The following is a 19140-nucleotide window of genomic DNA, read 5'->3' as shown; positions in this document are numbered from 1 at the left end:
AGCTCATGGCACGTGTAGATGCGACGCATACTATTTCGATGTTGTCCCAGCTACTTTGAAGTAGCCGGCTAGTGTAGACTCACCCTTTATATTTTAAACAAAGGAAATACAAGAGATTTTTACCCCATCTTCTTGTAGCCTTCTTTTACTACTTTTTCAATGCATTGACTTCTTTTGTTGCTTTCTGCTTTAATGGACTCTTTAATGACTGAAGATCGTGTTTTCTGAAATGAAAAGATCAAAGAAGAGGTCAGAAGGACCAAAATAGCATCTTTTACTTTGGTTATATTCCTCATAAGCAAAGATAGAGTGTACTTAAACCTTTCTCCTGTGTCGAGGACAGTAAATATTTGTGCTTGTGACTTCACCCTTCTTTTTGACTTAAAAAATAGCGTGTGGGGTCATTTCATTTCATTGTGGTTTCTAAATTTCAGTATGATTAAATCTAAGTAATAAGCTACTACAAAAGATATACCAATATTAGATGGACTTGTGTAAATGGAAGAAAGGATGCAGTTCCAATCTCCTGGGGCTTCCTAGCGGAAATGATTTTATTCAAAGAACTGAAGAATTAAGATCTCATTTGCTGGTAGACTACTCCTAGCCTTTCAATGAAGAAGGAAAAATAGTTCAAAATTAGAGGAATAGTTCATGGAAAATATGGGAACATGTCGTCCTGGAAAAATTAATAAATCAATTATACACGCAGCAAAATAAATAGAGGTTGTGGTATGGCTAACTTCGCTCCTGGGCTCCAGGCCTCTGTTCAGTCCACTAGCCCCAAGGCCAGGACGCCATTGCTCTTCATGAGATGAGGAGGGGGAAGGATGGTGGTCTGGGGAGAACCCAGACCCACCATTCATTCCAAGTTCTGGCCCAGGGACCCTGTGTGGCTGCTGCCGGTGGGGAAGCATTCCCCTCAATATGGACACCGCAGCTCTTCTTCCTGGGCCTCTTCCCCAGAGGATCCCCCCCTCCCCTCCGCCCATACCTCCTCCAGGTAGTGGCAGCAGCAGTAGCAGCAGCACATTCCTCCTCCTGGATCAATTCCCCCTGTTTGATCAATCTGTTTCAGCCTCCTGCCAAATCTCAGGGCCACCTGGATAGGGGCCTTAACCTCTTGCTGCTGAGTACTCCTCCCCTCCTCTGCTGTTTCCAAAAACTCCCCTTGCTTCTCTACTCTCACCAGATGTAGCCAGATGTAGCCAGTTCTGGATTAGAGAGTTTCAACCTGTATATTTGCTTGCAAAAATCTCCACATACCAGTCCATTTTTTAAAATATTAATGTTTAAAAGGTATGCCTGGTTTGACAAATATGAGTTGGATCAGGAGTTCTACTTAATTTAATAAAATTGCCAGAAGCAACATCTTCTGGATGGTTTAAAGAAGTTCACTCTGGCTATGTCTACACTACAGCAATCTGTTGACGGATGTCACTGTCGGAAGAGCTCCACTAGCAAAACTTCTGTTGACAGATCGCATCTACATGTAAAAGCGGTTGAAAAGAGCAATGTGCTCTGTCGACAGAGAGCAGCCAGATTGTCCAGCCTTCTCTTGACTGGAAGCTCTGCAAACAGGGCTGCCTGGTGAACCGGAAGGTTTGTCTGTTGACAAATGGTCTCTGGCTGTCTACGTTGCACTTTTGTTGACAGAACTCTGCTGACGGAAGCGTTATTCCTCAACACAGAGAGGGACAACACTGTCAGGGAAGGTGCTCTGTTTTATCGAGATTGTCAGCAAAATGCCTTTTGTGTGTGGATGCTCCCTGAGTTTTGTCAGCAAAAGCCCAGTTTTGTTGGCAAAATTGTGTAGCGTAGACACGGCCTCTGTGTTATAGCAGTATCCTGATAAATAAGGAGATTTGCTTATTCCTTCTCTCCATAACTTTTCTCTGAACAAAAAAAAAAAACAGCTAGCTATTGTAGCAATCATAATTTTGCTTGTGATATCAACATGGCAATGATTTTAAACCTGTTAAAACTTCCTAAATAAATGAATAACTGTAATTCAGCACCCTGCCCCCTAAAAATCCTATGTATTTTCTTGATCTATTCTCTTCATAATTCCTGCAATTCACCATTTGTATCATGCGAGCAAAGAGCCTGTAGATAGTTTAATAATCTTTTCTTCAGGGCCCATAAGAAGTGAGCTAATTGCATCATTAATGTTTAAACAATGTGTTCCTCCATCTGTGTGTCCCATTTAATTTATCTATCACTGTGTCTGTCTTGTGCAGCTGATGGACAGAGACTATCTTTATTTTGTGTCTTGTACAGCATTGAGCACATTGCCTGAGCTTTCTAAGAGCTTACTAAATAACTATTAATAGTGTATTAATAGTGCTAATTGTAATATTTGTGAGACCAGGTAAGCAAATTCCTTCATAATTAGAGTTCACAAACTTCATGGGATCTGGCATAAGAATAAGCATATCATTCATTTCTGAGATTTGCTGCACTTTAAAGTCATTACGAAGAAATAATGGTTTGCAGAATCACATTTTTGTGGGGTGTGAAATTAACCTAACTCATCATTATATGCAGAAGGAGCTTGTGCCAGAGGAGCTAAACCATCTGAAGGGCTAAGAACCTAAAACCCTGATATTCTTTCTGCTTCCACAAGTGTAAACCAAGAGCAATTCCTCTTAGAGATACACTGGCTTAAAGGAGAGGAGAATCAGCTTTTCTATCTGTGGTATTATGGAAATCAATGAATTGCACTTAGACCTAACACCTTACAGTAAACTCCCAAAATACCCAGCTTCACATTGCACCTAACTCACTTTAGCATAAGTTAAGCACAACTTGAAGCTGCTCTGCAGCTGTCAGCCTTCTTAGCTGCCCCTTTTCCCTTTCTTCCCCCAGCAGCACCACTGTCAGGCTGATAGCTGCATCGCTGGGGGAAGGCAGGGAGAAGCAGCCAAGAAACTGACCAACCCTGGTGAGCTGTTCAGTTTCCTGGGTCCCACAAGCAGTGGGGAGCAGGGAACCAAGTGGCAGCTTGAGCAAAAATTTGAGTTACAGAGGGGGTTGCAGGAACTCAACCCCCGTGTAACTCAGGGTTTTACTGTATAGTCACATAACTTTATTTTTAGGGTGACCATCCGTCCTTGGCAGGACGGTCCCGTAAGTCCTGACATTTTATAGAAGGGACTAATTGTTCTGTATTTGCTGCACAGGTGCAGCTACAGGCCTGAGAGCACAGTACATGTTCTCTGCAATAGAGGGAGCCAGCCGGTTAGCCTGCTTTCCCCTTCCCCAAGGCAAGGAATGTGTGGGGAGTGCCGCGGCTGCCCCGTCCCTGCCTCTTCCCCAAGGCTCGGGGAAGGGGGGGAGTGCCGCCCCCCATCCTGTATGTGGCCTTGGGAGATATGGTCACCCTATTTATTTTGTACTGTATTTTCTATGTGAACAGTAGCCAAAAGTACTTTTTCAAAGGCTAGTAATATAGTATAAGTTAATTATTATCACACATGTCCCTGCTGCTGCAATAGTCTTCTCTTAGTTTCCTGTTTTGTGGAATACCTTTCCTGTGTCCTGCTGCCTCACCCACTCCTCTTCTTATTGCATATCTCACCTGAAAAGTCCCTAGTCATGTAAAGAGAAACATAGAAAAGCATCAAACAAAATGAATGACACCTAGCAAGGGGCAGATGAGGCAGCAAGATAAATTATGCCAGATTCTTAACACAATATGAACAATGAAAAGGAACAAAAGCCAAGATAGAGAAAGAACAAGTTAAAGAATACCTAGGAAGTGAGATGTATTCAAGTTTGCAGGGCCCAATGACATTTGTCCTAGAATGCTTCAGGAACTAGCTGAAGCAATCCCTGAACTGTTAGTGATATCTGTGAGAACTGCTGGGAGAAGGGGCAAGGTCCCAGAGGACTGAAGAATGGCATGCTGTCTCTTTAAAAGAGGCAAAGAGGACCTGGAAAATTACAAACCAGTCAGCCTAACTTTGATACCTGGAAAGATAGTAGGACAAATTATTAAACAATTATCATTTCTGAGCAAACAATTTATAAGCACCTTTGGGATAACAGGGCAACAAGTAATAGTTATCCTGGATTTGTCAAGGCCAGATCATGCCAAACCAACCTAATTCCCTTCTTTGACAGTCACTGGCCTATTGCCCGGGGGTTGGTGAAGATTTATACGTGATATATCTTGATTTTAATAAGGCTTCTGACACACCATCCTGCATGATATGTTCACTAACAAACTAAAGAAATGTGTTCTAAAGTAAATTTTTATAAAGTGGTTGCAAAACCAGTTGAAAGTCTGTACTACAAGAGTTGTTATGGTCAAATGAAGGGAAGTATCTAGCAGCGTCCTGCAGGGGTCTGTCCTGGCTCAATGCTATTCAGTATTTTCATTCATGATTGGATAGTGGAGTGGAGAATATGCTTATACAGTTTGCATCTGACAACTAGCTGCATAAAGAATAGGATTAGAATTCAAAGTGACCTGGATAAATTTGAGAATTGGCCTGCAATCAACAAGATGAAATTGAATAAAGGCAAATGCAAAAGAAAAAGTCTTAACACAGAGCTGCAAAATTGGGACTTGCTGGCTAACTGGCAGTACTGCTGTGAAGGATCTGAGAGTTCCAGTGACTCACAAGTTGAATATGAGTCCACAAAGTGAAGCAGTTGCAGAAAAAGCTATGGTCATTTGGGGTTTATTGTCACATGGAATGTCAGGAGAGTAATGGTCCTGCTTTGCTTATCACTGGTGGCGCCTTAGCAGGAGTACTCTTATGGTAGGACAAGAGGTATTTGGTCTGATTTGCAGGAAGGATTAAAAGGTGGGACTGAAGTAATTGGCTAAATCTTCAGCCAGGAAGATTAGATTTGCTTTTAGGACAGTTGTTCTAAGTATAAGGGCGGGAAAGCTCCAGAACATTACTGAAAGTTTCTGAGAATGGGTTAAACAAATATTTGTGAGGAGAGGTGTAAGTTTATTTGGTCCTGCATCAGCACAGGGGGGCCAGACTACATGGCGTCTCACCATCCCTTCCAGCCATACTTTTCAGATTCTATCAAACACAAGGTTGAGTGTTGCTCAGATACAATTGTGATAGACTTTGATGTAAAACAAAATCTACAGTAATTTTTGTACATTGTGGTTAGTTAGAGCTTTATTGAGATAGCTTGGACACCAGCTTCTTTATCAGTATTCCTAAAACTACTCCAGTATTATATTGTTGTTTTTTCTTCTGTTTAAGTAATTGGCTTTGGATATGACATTCTGATTAACTGCCTGCATTATTTCAGACTGTGTATGTTTGTAGAGTGAGTGACTACATGTAACACATTTCTGCAAACTGTTAGCTAAAAAACCAAACTCACAAAAGAACATCAGGCTCTCCTGAGGCTCAAGTGATAGAGCCAAGTACCTAACTTAGTTGCTTAGGCTAAAAAAAATGAGAATAAGGGTGTTTGGTTCCTGCAGACAGTCTGGATTTGACTTCCCTTTGCTGAGCTGTGTTGTTTTTGTTTTTTGCCTGGAGGTCCTCTTTTCGTGTGTTTCCCACTCTATCACCACCTCAGGAAGTGGAGCTACGGAAGCTTTCTCAGGCTCTTTCTGTCAGTGTCACTTCAGCAAATCCCTGAATGCACAGTTGCTCAGATGTCAACAAGTTTAGGTCCTCCTCAGCCTGACACTGGCATTCTGGTGCTTCATTTATTGGCAAGGTTCTCTGCCTGGCGTAATTAATTTGTTCTGAATCCCAGCTTCGTGACATATGAAGACTCTTTCATGAACTCACTTGTGTTATACATTGCTGTGTGGGAACGTTGTTGGATGGCTACTTTTCAATTTTACTTTTCCTTTTTTGAATTTTTTTCTTGATTAACATTTCAAGAACCTTTTATTTCCCTTTTCGTACCAAACTTCATGATTCAAGTGACAGCAGAGGTTTGTTGAGTAGTTTTCAGCGGTTAACCTTCCCCATTGCCAAACCAAACAGGAAGAACCAGATTGTGGCTGACCCTCTGTTAGCCGGTGGCCGGGTAATGTGCGGTGAGGTATTCCCCTGGGTCCTAAACAATCCAGTTTTTTACGGTTAGAGCAGGGAGCTCCTAGCACTCTCACCTATGGCCAGGCTGTGGTAACCAAATGGTTAAAGTTTCTTTTTGTTGTGCCGGCTGTGTTGCAGTGATAAAAGGGTAACAGCAGTCAGGCTTAGATCTTAACTAGTTACAGGTTTATTTAAGCTACAGTTATAAGCGTGCAGTTACAAAGGCTATTGTCTACTTCTTATATGCTAGCAAAGTACAGGTGTTAACAGGTTACGTTACAATCCAATACAAAGATATCTGTTACCATCTAACACAATGATATCTTGGTACAACGACATCTAGTTACAGAGCTCTAATTCTTTAACTGTGCACAAAAAGAAAGGAGACCTTGCATGGGTATATCTTACCCTCTCTGCGTCTCTCGATACCAGCGTAGCCAAGCCGGATCGGTCACTCAATTCCACGGTAAGACGAATACGAGGTTGGGCGTCCCCAGTTGCGGACCTCGGGAAGCAATCACCTGACCCGACCCGCAGGTAGTTGGTGGAATGCACTCAAAGTTAGAGTTCTGCTGGGCCCACCTTTATACTCCTTTTAGGTTACGTATTCTCTTTCTTATCTAAGGTGCCAGATCGTACTGGTCTGTCTTTTGTGACGCCAGTTTGTTACAAGGGCAATTCTTACTTAATTTGCACTTGTAAGACAGGAGATAAGCAATTTAGGAGTACAGGACATTCTTTTTGTGTGGGCGGAGACTTCCTCTTCTGGGATGGCTGTGTGGTCATCATATCCATCAATGCCAGCTGGGGTGATTTCCTGAGGTTCCCCCCCCTCTTGTTGACAGTTTGGCCTGTTAGCCCTCTATCTGTACTTTCTGTTTCTCAGGGTCACGATGAGCTAGCACATCTGGGCCTCAATCAGAGGCATCAAAGACTGTGCTGTCAGCAGCCGTTTCCGTGCCCTGTGTGCTCCTCAGTGGGGTGGGGGGGCAGTGAGCAAGCTGGCTTGTAAGGGGGAGACTTTGTCTGGCTACACCCTCTGAGGGACAAGAGTGTGAGGAGTCTTTTCCCTCAGAGCTGGGAGGCAAGGATCCAGAATGGTGGTGGGTTAGCCCTGCCATTGGCACTAGCTTCCAGGCCAAAGTGGAACCATATGTTAGACTCTGTCCTGTGCTTTAAATGAGCTAAAGGCCAATAGAATGTAGTGCCTTTATTGCTCGGATTTTCTGACGCTCATCACCAAAATATCTGAGTACTTCACAAACTGGTAGCACACTCCCATAGTGGGGTAAGCATCTGTGTCCAAATTAACAGAAAGTTACTCAATTTATCCACACATTGCTCTGTTGAGGTAGAGCAATGAGTTTATTTCCATTTGTATAGCTAGGGAACTGAGGCACAGAGCAATCATGTGACTTGCCCAAGGTCACACTGGAAGTGTGTGGCAGAACCAGAAGGAGAAGCTAGATCTCCTGATTTTGGCAGGAGAGCTTTAACAACAGAAATGTCCTTCCTTTCCAGTCACTTTGTGCACCCCTGGTGAAGCCCCATCTTGAACAGAATGTTCAGCATTGGGCACCTTGGTGCCAGAGTGACGTCAAACAAGTTGAAAGTAATTTATATAAAAGTAACAACAATGATTATAGGGATGTGGGAGAGTAGAGATTCTTCTGAGTAGAGGTTAAAAATCTGTAATACGAATAACCCGGTGAAAGCATGGTTAAGGGGTTGGGAGAATATGTTAATCATTCAAATGTATTTGAAGCCTTTCAGCTTCCAAGAAAAAAAGGAGCTATAGGCTGTGTCTACACGAGCCCCCAACTTCGAAGGGGGCGTGGTAATTATGGTGTTGAGAGATGACTAATGAAGTGCTGTGGTGTATATGCAGCAGTTCACTAGGCTAAATCTCCCCACCCCCAGCAATTTCGAAGTGAGCAACTTCGAAGCTCTGGCTTGTGTGTAGTCACGGGTCAGCCGCAGATACTTCGACGTGCCTGTGCTCCTTCGAAGTCCCTTTACTTGTCAAAATTTTGAGGAGTAAATGGACTTCGAAGGAGTGCAGGCACTTCAAAGTACTCGCGGCTACACTAAGAAGAGAGGGGACTGGACTCTTGAGTTGCCTTCTAGTTCTAGTATTCAGTGATTCTGTGCAAAGGAAAAATGAACATAAACACAAGTTCTTCACTGTGAAATCTATGAGCTTCGTCCAGTGTTTGTTTGGAGTCAAGTGGGAGTATTTCCTTCAATTTGAACAAGTGTCAGATTAGACCTGATTAAACGATGGAAGAAGGAACTTCCTTATTTTGTCTACTGTACAATGCCCACCATATTCCCAGTACTAAACAAATCATTATTAATAATAAAGAATTGAAAGCACCATTGTCTGAGATGTTTAACATTAAACCAGCCAAACAGCAAGGAAACACACATCAGGGAGCAATCGTTCGTGGCATGAAGACAGATTAGATGACCTAGTTGTGATTTGTCCTTTGATTTCTGGCATTTTGTAACTGTTGGCATATTTGGATCTTTTTCTGGCATGTAAATGCAGGTATTACTAAAGAAAATAGAATTTTCTCTATAACTGTGGAAAGGGCGCATGAACTTGTCTCTACCTTTGATGACACTGGGCCCTAGATCATAGCCGGGGGGGACAGATGGACATGAACTTAATCTTCTAGTGATTACAAATCACTTCAGCAACCAATGGTCTAAAATTACTTTTTCTCAAACTTGCCATCTAGCAAGCCACATGGTAGCAATTCAGCAATGATTTAGTGTTACCTAATTATAGGGAAACCTCTACAGGAAAATAAAAGACCAGAGGGGTTGGGAAAGGCTAATTAAAAAAACAGATTGAAGAACTGGTTATTGTAAAACAAGGAATCTGCACAGCCACATGTAAACACAGTCTGAAAAAAACAGTTCAGGCAGTAGATGAAATCTGTTAATAATTCAGTGGAAAGACAAGTCTACAGCAAAGAGACATTCAATTTTGCTCAACTACAGAAAGTGACTTCAGTGCTAGCGAAACTAGACTGATGGAATAAATCTTTCCTATTAACATGAGAGATAATTTTATGTAAATATATTGGTAGGCCTTCCAAGCAGGGCTGAGAGTCTTTGCAGTACCACTTAATGTGTTTGCAGTGTAATTGCATTTAGACCAAGGTCTTCTGAAGGAAATGGCTGACTAAATTAGCATTAACCAGGTTCCTGGGGGTGGGGATGAGGTGCATTGTGGGTAGTTGATCTTGCCTCCAGAAAGGACACAATGACACTGATGAGGCCAGCTGCTTACAAAGCACAGCATTAATTGGTTTTCCCAAATGGGACAAATTTTATCAACTGGGAAGTAGAAAATTTAAGGATCTGATCTGGCAGTCTTGGATTCAATTTCTTTCCCATCTGCCCCCTCCTGCCCCCACCCCGTTTAATTGAGTTCAGATATTTGTATACATTGCCCCAGTTTCTTTTTATGACTGGGATTTGAGAAGGAAACTTGAGTAGCTTCTGTAGGGTTTGAATACAGTTGTTCTTTCAAGGGACTTTTTGAGGGGTAGGCTTTCCTGAGAGTTATTTGTCTCTGAAGATGGGTTGCCTTAGTCCAAATCAGTAATCAAAGAAGCAGAATCCTGCAACTTAAAGAGTTGTTGAGAGAGGGAGGGAGTCACTCACAGGTAGATAGAAGTGGAGGTGTGTTTGTTAGAGATTCCCCTTTACGGTGAGTTCTTTGTCATATATTTAGTGAGGCTATGTCTAGATAAGAGCGATTTGGCAACAGAATTTTCTGTTGGAAGATATCTTCTGACAAAACTTCTGTCAACAGATCACAGCCAAACCGCCAAGCAGATCACGAGTGATCTGCTCTGTTGACAGAGAGTGGCCAGACTTGCCCGACCACTCTATTGACAAAAGAGCCAACTGGAAGTATAGCAGGCAAGGCTGTACTGTATCCTGGAAGCCTGTCGACAGAAGGGCCCTCAGAACATCCAGATCGGCTTTCCATTGACAGAGGCATTATTCCTCGTTGGAAGTGAGATAAGGCTGTCGACAAAAGTGCTGTGTTCTGTCAATTTACTGTTGACAGAATGCATTGGGAATTTGGACACTCCCCAAGTTTTGTTGACAAAACCCTCTAGTGTAGACATAGCCTGAGATTGTAACTGTGTCTGTTATTTATCCCTGCAGAGCTAAGAGCCCATGATAGTGTGACAACTATGAGCTGGATTCTCAGTAAAATTCTGTTTACACAAGCTGAGGATCTAGTCTAGTGTATTGGCTATAAACTTACAAACTTTACTCACAAGCTGCCAGCTGCTTGGACCCTGGGAGAGTGACCATCATAATAGTTAGTATCTTTTGTCTAGGGTACCAGTTAAGGCATCTATATAATATGGTGTCTCGTCTTTTCTTTACTTGTGGTTTCTGGGGAGGGAGTTGAAGAAGGTAGAAACCCTGGTCCATTGTCTCATGAAAATATGATCTATATATATTGTGGCTCAACCACTTTCACATGAGCAACCAGCCACCAATTAATCTTTTGGTGTTGGTTTGAATATGTAACAGTAATTCAGCCTGCCAAGTCAATTGTTCCCAATAGCAAGAATGCCTTGGTCTTCAGAAGAGGAGTGCACAGTAATGCTTATCCTTCCACAAAATGTAAGGCTGGTCAGAAGACCCAAGAACCTGGTGACCATTACAGACTCACTTCACCTCTCACTAAAGAAAAGGAGAAGAGTAGTCTTTTGGGCAATGTAGAGGCTTTGGAATGGAAGTTATAGCACTTGGTTGTCCAGAAATGTTGGTATTTTGAGCTAAATATTTCCTGGTAGTGTTCTTTAGACTTCACTGGGTTGAACAGTAGGGTGAATTTGGTCTTTTGCAGGGGTGGAGAAAGTGCCCCAAAAGTTACTTGAGTAAAAGTAAAGCTGCTTGGCCGGGAGGTACTTAAGTAGATGTCAGCAGTGTCTCTCTGAAAACTAAAAGTATATGCATGTGCGCGCACACATTAATACACGTCATGTCTTGATTGTACTCAAGTATCTAGAAGTGAAAGCAGCTGCACTTTTACTCAAGTAGCTTTTAGGGTACTTTTTCCACTTCTGGTCTTTTGGGCGTTCATTTCCCCATCTGTGAAACAGGGACATGGACAATTACATAGGGTCCTGGAATGCTACAGAGCTGAAATGTTAATGCAGACCTTAGGTAGAAGGTGCCATGGAGTACATAAATTATTATTGTTTTAATAATGGAACTGCTTCTCCTTCCTCATCGGTCTGAATCAAGGCTAATAGTGTTGATGTCAGTGGAGATACACCAAAGTTAAACTAATATAAGTGAAATAAAATTCAGGTGCATTATATTTTGTTTTTTGTGGACTGATCACAAGAAATACAGAAATCATGTGACTAGATACTAAAATTGAAACTGTCAGAAGCTTTTGTTTCTGAATACCTAAATGCCAAGTTTTGAGCGATACCCCTGCCATCAACATATACCTGGAAATACCTACTTAAATCAGTGGAGAGTTCTGCTCTAACTGGATGGCATGACAACTAAAAAGTCTGCCTTCTACATCATAGAATACATACCCAGTGAAATCCTTATTTGATACACAAAAATACCACAATTTGTTATTATTGCTGAGGAAAATAAATACCTAAAAATGGTCACTGAGAGCGGACATCATCAGATCCACAAGATTTTTGTCTTTTTTGAAGTTTCTTGGTAAGCTGTACAATCTAGGGCTTTGAACAGTGACTTTAGACTGGAGAACTGTGTAGTCTTTTGTAGGCCCTGCCACAGGTTGCTGAATGACCTTGAGCATTCTGAGAGCCTGAGTTAAAGATATCACAACAGTGCAGCGTGAACCTCTATAAACAACCAGTGGGTCTGTTATTTGCTTATTCAATTGCTGATACTTTCGATAGGGAACCCATCTGATCCATGCAAATTTGTCCTCCTAATTTCTCCAAGCAATAACTTACACTTCTTGGCTATGTCTACACTAGCCCAAAACTTCGAAATGGCCATGCAAATGGCCATTTCGAAGTTTACTAATGAAGCACTGAAATACATATTCAGTGCCTCATTAGAATGCTGGCAGTCACAGGACTTCGAAATTGACGTGGCTCGCAGACCCGTGGCTCATCCAGATGGGGGTCCTTTTCGAAAGGACCCCACCAACTTTGAAATCCCCTTATTCCTGTCTGCTGATAGGAATAAGAGGATTTCGAAGTTGGTGGGGTCCTTTTGTAAAGCAGCCCCGTCTGGACAAGCCGCGTGGCTATGAGCCACATCAATTTTGAAGTGCTGCAACTGCCAGCATGCTAATGAGGCGCCGAATATGTATTTCAGCGCTTCATTAGTAAACATCAAAATGGCCATTTGCATGGCCATTTCGAAGTTTTGGGCTAGTGTAGACACAGCCCTTTATGGTATATGGAAAGTCTACGTTATCAAGGCCAGCATATCTGTATGCTTATCTGAGGATTTAATGCTCTTAAACCAGACCAGGCAGTATTTGGTACATTTTCATCCTCCTCTGTTCTAAAATATGTTTCATCCTTAATCAGACCAATACTGTCAAGACACTATGAACTTGAGTGGTTTATAGCCATGTCAGGATATCATTGCCCTATAGGAAAGAAGATAGCTAAGAACAATATATTTGCCAGAGGCTGAATATTGCAAGAGTAGAAAAACAATACCCAAGTCAGCAAGAGCTATGTGCCTCCATGTGGGGGCATGTCTGGTGTACTGTATTCTACTGCTTATGGCATTAGGCATCCCTGTGCGCAGGCATTCACGGCAAGTTAAGTTGGGGAGGACCCACTCCATCTTCGAGATGATTCACCATTTCTTGTCATTTCTTTCCTTCCTGCAGCCACGCGTGTGTCATTCGAGGTCAGGTGATCACATCAGATGGAACCCCTCTAGTTGGAGTGAACATCAGCTTTGCCAACAATCCTCTTTTTGGATACACAATCAGCAGACAAGATGGCAGGTATGGTTTCTGCTGTACATTTTACAGTATGTAAGCACCCAGGGCTGTGTAGAATGGAGCTAGCACTGGAGAGTGACTCTCCCAGCAAATACACACCTCTGGTGCAACCTGCAGATATTATGGTTATTGTTAGTATTAATACTGATATTATTTTAAGGTGTCTAGAAGCTCTGGGGAGCTCAAAGGTGCCAGGTATTGCCCAGGCATGTAAAGAAATGATGGTTCCTACCCCAAACTGCATATTCTTAATTCCTTTATACAGAAATTACAGAAAGATACATTATTGTTAGAGGCAAGTGGTAAAAATCTGGACAGTTCCACTGAACCATAAAAATATCCTTGTGAATTGGGCGAGTCCTACATTTTTTCTTTTGCCTGTCAATACTAATTGCCTCTCTCTTCAAAGCTTTCAAAAGCTAACTGATGGAGCTGCACATACTCTAGCTAATGGTGATTAGTACTAACACTTTACGGAGGGTGACCCAGCTGTGCTGATTTTAGCAGCTCCCCAGTCTGACATTAGCATTGAGGATTTGGCTTGACCTGGCTAGAATAGGCAACAGGGTGATAAGGAAGGCAATGAACACTTAATAGACATGTGTGCTTTGTGTTGGCTAGGCAAGTTCCCATGGGACTTGGTGCCCACTGAAACTTCAAGAGATGTTCTCACCAATAGTCCATCTGCTGGAAAATGCAACAGCAGAATTTGAGCGATAGGAACGTTTCCAAGGAAAACAGATTATCTCAGTTAAATGAGCATAGTGTCTCTTATAAGGTGGTGGTTTTGCAAGTCTTGTGGTTTAGAAACTATTGAGAACACTGTGGTGCTAATCCATTAATCTCAGGCCTGGTCTGCACCTAAAAATGTAGCAAACGTAGCTACATTGCTCAGGACTGTGAAAAATTTCGCACTCTGTGCATCTTATTAGGTTGAGCTAATCTCACTGTAGACACAGCTAGATTGGCAGAAGAATTCCATCAATCTACCTACTGCCTCTCAGGTACGTAGAAAAACCTCTTCTGTTGATGTAGGAAGCATCTGCAGGAAAGCATTCCAGCCACACAGGTGTAGCAGCAAAGTTGTGTCACTGTAATGTAACTAGACCGTCAGTGGAGCAACTCCTGATTTGCACTCATGAACCTGATATCAGAATCTATAGGTCAAATTCACAGCAGTCTAAAGATGCTAGGTGTTACAGAGGCATATAAAGAAATTATGGTTCATGCCCCAAACTGCATATTCTTCATTGCTTGATATAGAAATTATTGGGCCAAAATAATTAAACCTGTAAGATGCAGTATTGCTAGAGGTAAGTGGTAAAAATCTGAACAGCCTATGCAAATAAAAGTAATAATGTCTACAAAACCTTTGACCATAGATAGGCAGCTGATGTTCTGGGACTCCCTGTTTTTCATGCTGACCAGTATCAGCTCATTATTTCCTTGCGTTCTGCCAGTTGGTCTTCACCTAGTGTCTGTAGTCTTCCACGTAGACTGTTAACTCTTTGGGGTGGGGCTCTTCTCTTTGTTCTTTGTTTGTTCATTGTCTAGCACTATGGGGTCCTGATCTGCCCCAGGGGATTCTAAGCAAATAGCAAGACTGGCATTGCCAGGACTTATATGGGCTCTCTGGACAGGCATGACTTTTACCACCTACAAGATAAGTACAGTACGGGCAGCACAGTTGAGCAAGCTTCTCCGCACAACGCCAAGCCATGCTTCAATATTCTTCTATATGTGCCACTCCTAGAAAGACAAGTGAAATAGCATATCACTCCTCTGCTCACTCACTAACTCACAGACATACTTTCTTCCACCATCCAGGCCCTTTGCACAACTTAAACATCTCTCTCCCACCAGCAGATAATATCCATAGTGGAGGGGAGTTCTCTGTTCATGTAAAGCTCAACTTGCTCTTACACCACTGCTTTTCCAACCTCAGTGTAGTGGGGCAAGGAGAGGGGTGGCCAGTGTGCCAGTGTGCTCTGCCAATTCCCAGTTAGCAGATTGTCCCTAGGGAAAAGCCATCTGACATAGGATAGAGCTGCTTCCAGGAGCTTGCTGCCAAGAGCTGTAAATACAGGATCCATCACCAGTACTAAATTCAGTTAAAGTAATATAGAGACAGTGATCGGTGGTGCCTGAACATAGAGTATATAATCAAAATAAGTCCCATCACCAGGCTAGCATGCCTACCCCTAACTCCTGCCACCCCCAAAAAAACAAAAACTCAGAACAGGTGGAGCTAGGCAGCTTTTGCAGTGATTTCCCTTCATTATGTTCTATGGTTGTGTGTGTTCAGGTCTAGTGCTTTGTGCTAACAACATTTCAGAACATAATATTCAACAGATAGTCTGATTACATTACTAAGTATCTTGAAATGTACAAATGAGACTATAATTGGCCCCAAAATATTTGTCTTTGACATTTGCTCTTATATTTTGTTGCCTGATCAGGCACAATGCTACATCTGTGTGCACTGGAAGGAGATAGTGTATGAATAGGTCAAAACATTATTCCTCTAAAGAACCAAAATCATTAATTTTTCACTGATATGACATGAGAGCTACCTAGAACATCACTTGAAACGTTGATGGTACCATGGTCTAAAGGTGTAAGTTCAGGGTGGAAGTCAAGAAGTCCCGAACTTTAGTCTGCTGATGGGTGGCTTTTAGATACATTGTTAACCTGCCTGTAAAGTGAAGATAACACTTTCTTCCTGCCTAGCTGAGATGTTTGTGGATTAAATACTCCAAGTGCCATGGTTTCAATATGTAAAGCATTATTGCTATTATAGTTGCTGTTCTATAATTCAATATGTTACAACAGCGGGACTCTCTTCTAATAATCTTTTCAACAGAACAATTTTAGTCAGAGACAATGTCTACACAAGTAATTTTCACAGATGTGACTGAATCAGTTTAGAATCCAATTTAGTTAAATCAGTGCAACCCCCTTGTAGTCTCAATATAAGAAGGTTCACGCAAGGGAACTGTGCCTATTTAACTAAATTGGTTTCTAAACTGATCTAATTAAATCAATGCAACTTTCTTGTATAGACAAGACCAAAAAATGAGTTTCATTATTACTAGAATTCCAATTTTCAAATTGCAATGAACTGTAACAAATTAGGACTTGAATTCTGCTTCACTGTAAATAGTTTCACTATATTCTAACTTTACCCTTTTGTCACATTGGTCAACTGTAGACTCCAGAGTGAAATCCTGGCTCGACTGAAGTCAGTGGCAAAACTCCTATTGACTCCAAGGGATCCAGGATTTCACCCCAGATTAGGTTATACTAAATAACCCCAGAAAATGAGACTATATTAAGGGTCCATATGTGTCCTCAGGCTGTTTGTCTTGATACGTATATCTTTCTGATCCCAGGGCATAAGAATAAACCCACAATTTTCAGAATGTACAACAGGTTGAACATCTTTTGTCTGGCACCTTCGGGACCTGACTAGTGCTTGATGAGAGAATGTGCTAGACCACAGGAGGTCAGTATTGTCTAGCACATTACCAATACTTCCATTGCTTATTGAGCTCTTAGAAGACATTTGGGGTAAATTACAGCTAAAAAACAGCACAGAACACTAAGAACTAAGACTGGTGGCTGCAAGCAAACTTTATGGGACCACAGAAAGCTAGGCCACACCCATGAAAAGTGGTTGTCCAGCTAACTAAAATCATGTTGGATTACGGATGTTGTCAGACAAAAGAGTTCTGGATTAGTGAGGTTCAACCTGTATTGTATATCTGACTTTTTTGTGACACAGACCTCATAGAAGGACTGGGGAGCTCAGGGGCTTGGTAATGGCTTATAAACTGTATTGGGTATGTTTTTAAGAGAAGCCAAACACTAAGTCCATGTAGCTAATATGACATTTTGCAAAGAGAAGAAAGACATATTGAGACACTCAGAGTACCCAAAACTGTGAGTTACCGTGTTACCCTCTGCCTCTAGGAAGAAGTGGCCTTTCCCATGAGTGCTGAATGTCAGCACCCTAACACCACCAGCCTGTTAGCCACTCAGGTACTCTCCTCTGGGCATTGCCAGCTCTGTATTTGCCTTGTAGATTAATGCTAGGTGCACCCCAACCCTGAATCTCTTTGAATCATTCCCCTGTGGCATCTAGCCCCTCAGACTAGCTACTCACAGAAATCCCAGCTCCTCTGCTGTTTAAGAGAGTTGGCAGAAAATGAGAGAATGGTGGAATCAAATGGTTACAACACAAAACAAAATTACATAATGAGAAGTTGAGTCCACCCTTTTAAATAGTTCCCTTTCCTAAGTAGCACCTGCTCTCACAAAAAAAAATTCCGTCTGTTGCAGAGTTAACAAGATTGACAGGAACCAGGATCCAGTTTTTCATGGGAACATGGCTGCTCCCCAAAGTAGAAGGACACAGAGTGCTTTCCCTACTCTATGTCATGATGAAGTGGTCTTTTGTCATTATTCATAAGCAGCATGATACTCTGGCTGTTGTAATGTTCCTTTCCTAGCTCTGAGTGGTTTTGTTCATTTGCAGCGGTCTCTGACGTTTTTTCATCAAAAGTCTTGAGATGGAGTAAGGCAAGAGAGCCAAGTTGTGCATTAAATGACCCACTAACCAGGGCTGGGTCACAACTCCTTTCTGCTAGAATGGGCCATCACTAAGATATTTTATTCCCAGGTGGCTACACTTTTACTCCCAAGTCCATAAAGCAGGAGCATGCAAAGTGAGAAGGTGGACTCCCTGAGGGGGATGGGGCATGAAATAACGTACAGGTGGAGCACGGCACTATTGGCTGCTGCGTCTCAGGCCCATCAATCTGATCAAAAATGGTGAAATACATTACCATTTTTATGTAGGTGCATTCACATTTATATACCAATTTATAGTTTTTACAGTCTACAGACATTATTTTACATGTGCCAATTATTTTTCTTTCCATATGAACATAACCCAAATTTCTACCATTTTGGATTACATTAGGCAGGTTGGGGACAGGGGGGCTCTTCTAATTGCAGGTATGAAAAGTGGGGCCCAACATAAAATGTTTGCTCACCCCTGCCATAAAGAACCTCTTCAGCATAATTATATTATTCTTTAACGTCACTGGAGCATACGTTTCTCAATGATTATGAATCTTGACAAGTTATAAACTTTCTGTAGATACCTTGTATGCTACTCTTTAAGGATAAATATCCCACAATACATCTGTTTGGTGCAGTGAGTTCATCAGATCTGAGACGGGAGTTGTTTGCAAAAAACTAGGCTTCTAGGAAGCCTCTGAGTCAATCCCGCCCATCTCAAAGATCAGCAGCTCACCTGAGAGCCTTGTTCTAGATTTTCATCCTGAAGAGTTTTCTGATAGTAATTTTTATTTCACTGCTATGTTTGGGAGATTTTTTGTTCAGCTGGGCAACTTGGGGTATGTCTGGATGGTATTTGGAGCCCACACAAGCCCAGCCCACCCCCTTCCGTAAGCATCAAAGCCTTAGCCCCAGCCTGAGCTGCCACTTAAAAGCACTGTCTACACAGTTATTCCTAGAGCACTAGCAGGAGCCCCACTGCGCCGACTGGAGAGCTTGCTGCCATAGGCTCCCCAACTCTATATATTCATATCCTTCAGGGCTCAGCCATGTGACTTGAGAAACAGTACTTGATGAGTGGCGGTGTCTCTTGCTGCACAATGCAGGCCTCTGTGTTTTCACAGCTGCTTGAGTCTGACATTAGATCGATGCCTTCCTTTCTGGCTCGGGTTTCTCATCCAAGGGAGAAGCAAGATTTTTTCTCTCTGCAGGTTAACGTGCTTGACCAAAGCTCATTAGAGCCCAGGGCTCCTAGCCGCTCCACTTGCCAATGACAGAAGCAGAGGCATTTCTATAAATAAACAACTCCTAGTTTTCCAACGGTTGTTGAACATAATTTTTTTACGTTTATCCCTTCCTTCCTTTGCCCTCTTTAGTGCTCAGCCTTGTGCAAAGTGAGTTTTTCCCTTCTAGCAGCAGGGCTTGCCAAATGCTAATTGACTGTTAAAAATGTCCTCGTCAAAGCCCAAATGCTGTTCAGCTAGCTGGCAAAGAAGTTACCCATCAGGCTTTTAAACACCCAGT

At 42.2% G+C, this 19140-nt stretch overlaps 1 protein-coding gene across 3 annotated transcripts in view; it reads left to right on the top strand.

Annotated features, from left to right (window-relative positions):
- TENM4 (teneurin transmembrane protein 4) overlaps positions 1 to 19140 on the top strand; it is a 493982-nt gene that overhangs the window by 385451 nt on the left and 89391 nt on the right. For all 3 annotated transcript variants that reach the window (XM_074983382.1, XM_074983375.1, XM_074983367.1), the window contains one exon: positions 12916 to 13035. In XM_074983382.1, the coding sequence (XP_074839483.1) occupies positions 12916 to 13035 (120 nt within the window). The remainder of the gene's footprint in view (positions 1 to 12915; positions 13036 to 19140) is intronic.

Source organism: Carettochelys insculpta, chromosome 1 (genome assembly GCF_033958435.1).
Source record: "Carettochelys insculpta isolate YL-2023 chromosome 1, ASM3395843v1, whole genome shotgun sequence".
NCBI classification, from domain to species: domain Eukaryota; kingdom Metazoa; phylum Chordata; order Testudines; family Carettochelyidae; genus Carettochelys; species Carettochelys insculpta.
The sequence above is the reverse complement of the archived record's forward strand: the minus strand, read 5'-3'. Positions and strand labels throughout refer to the sequence as shown.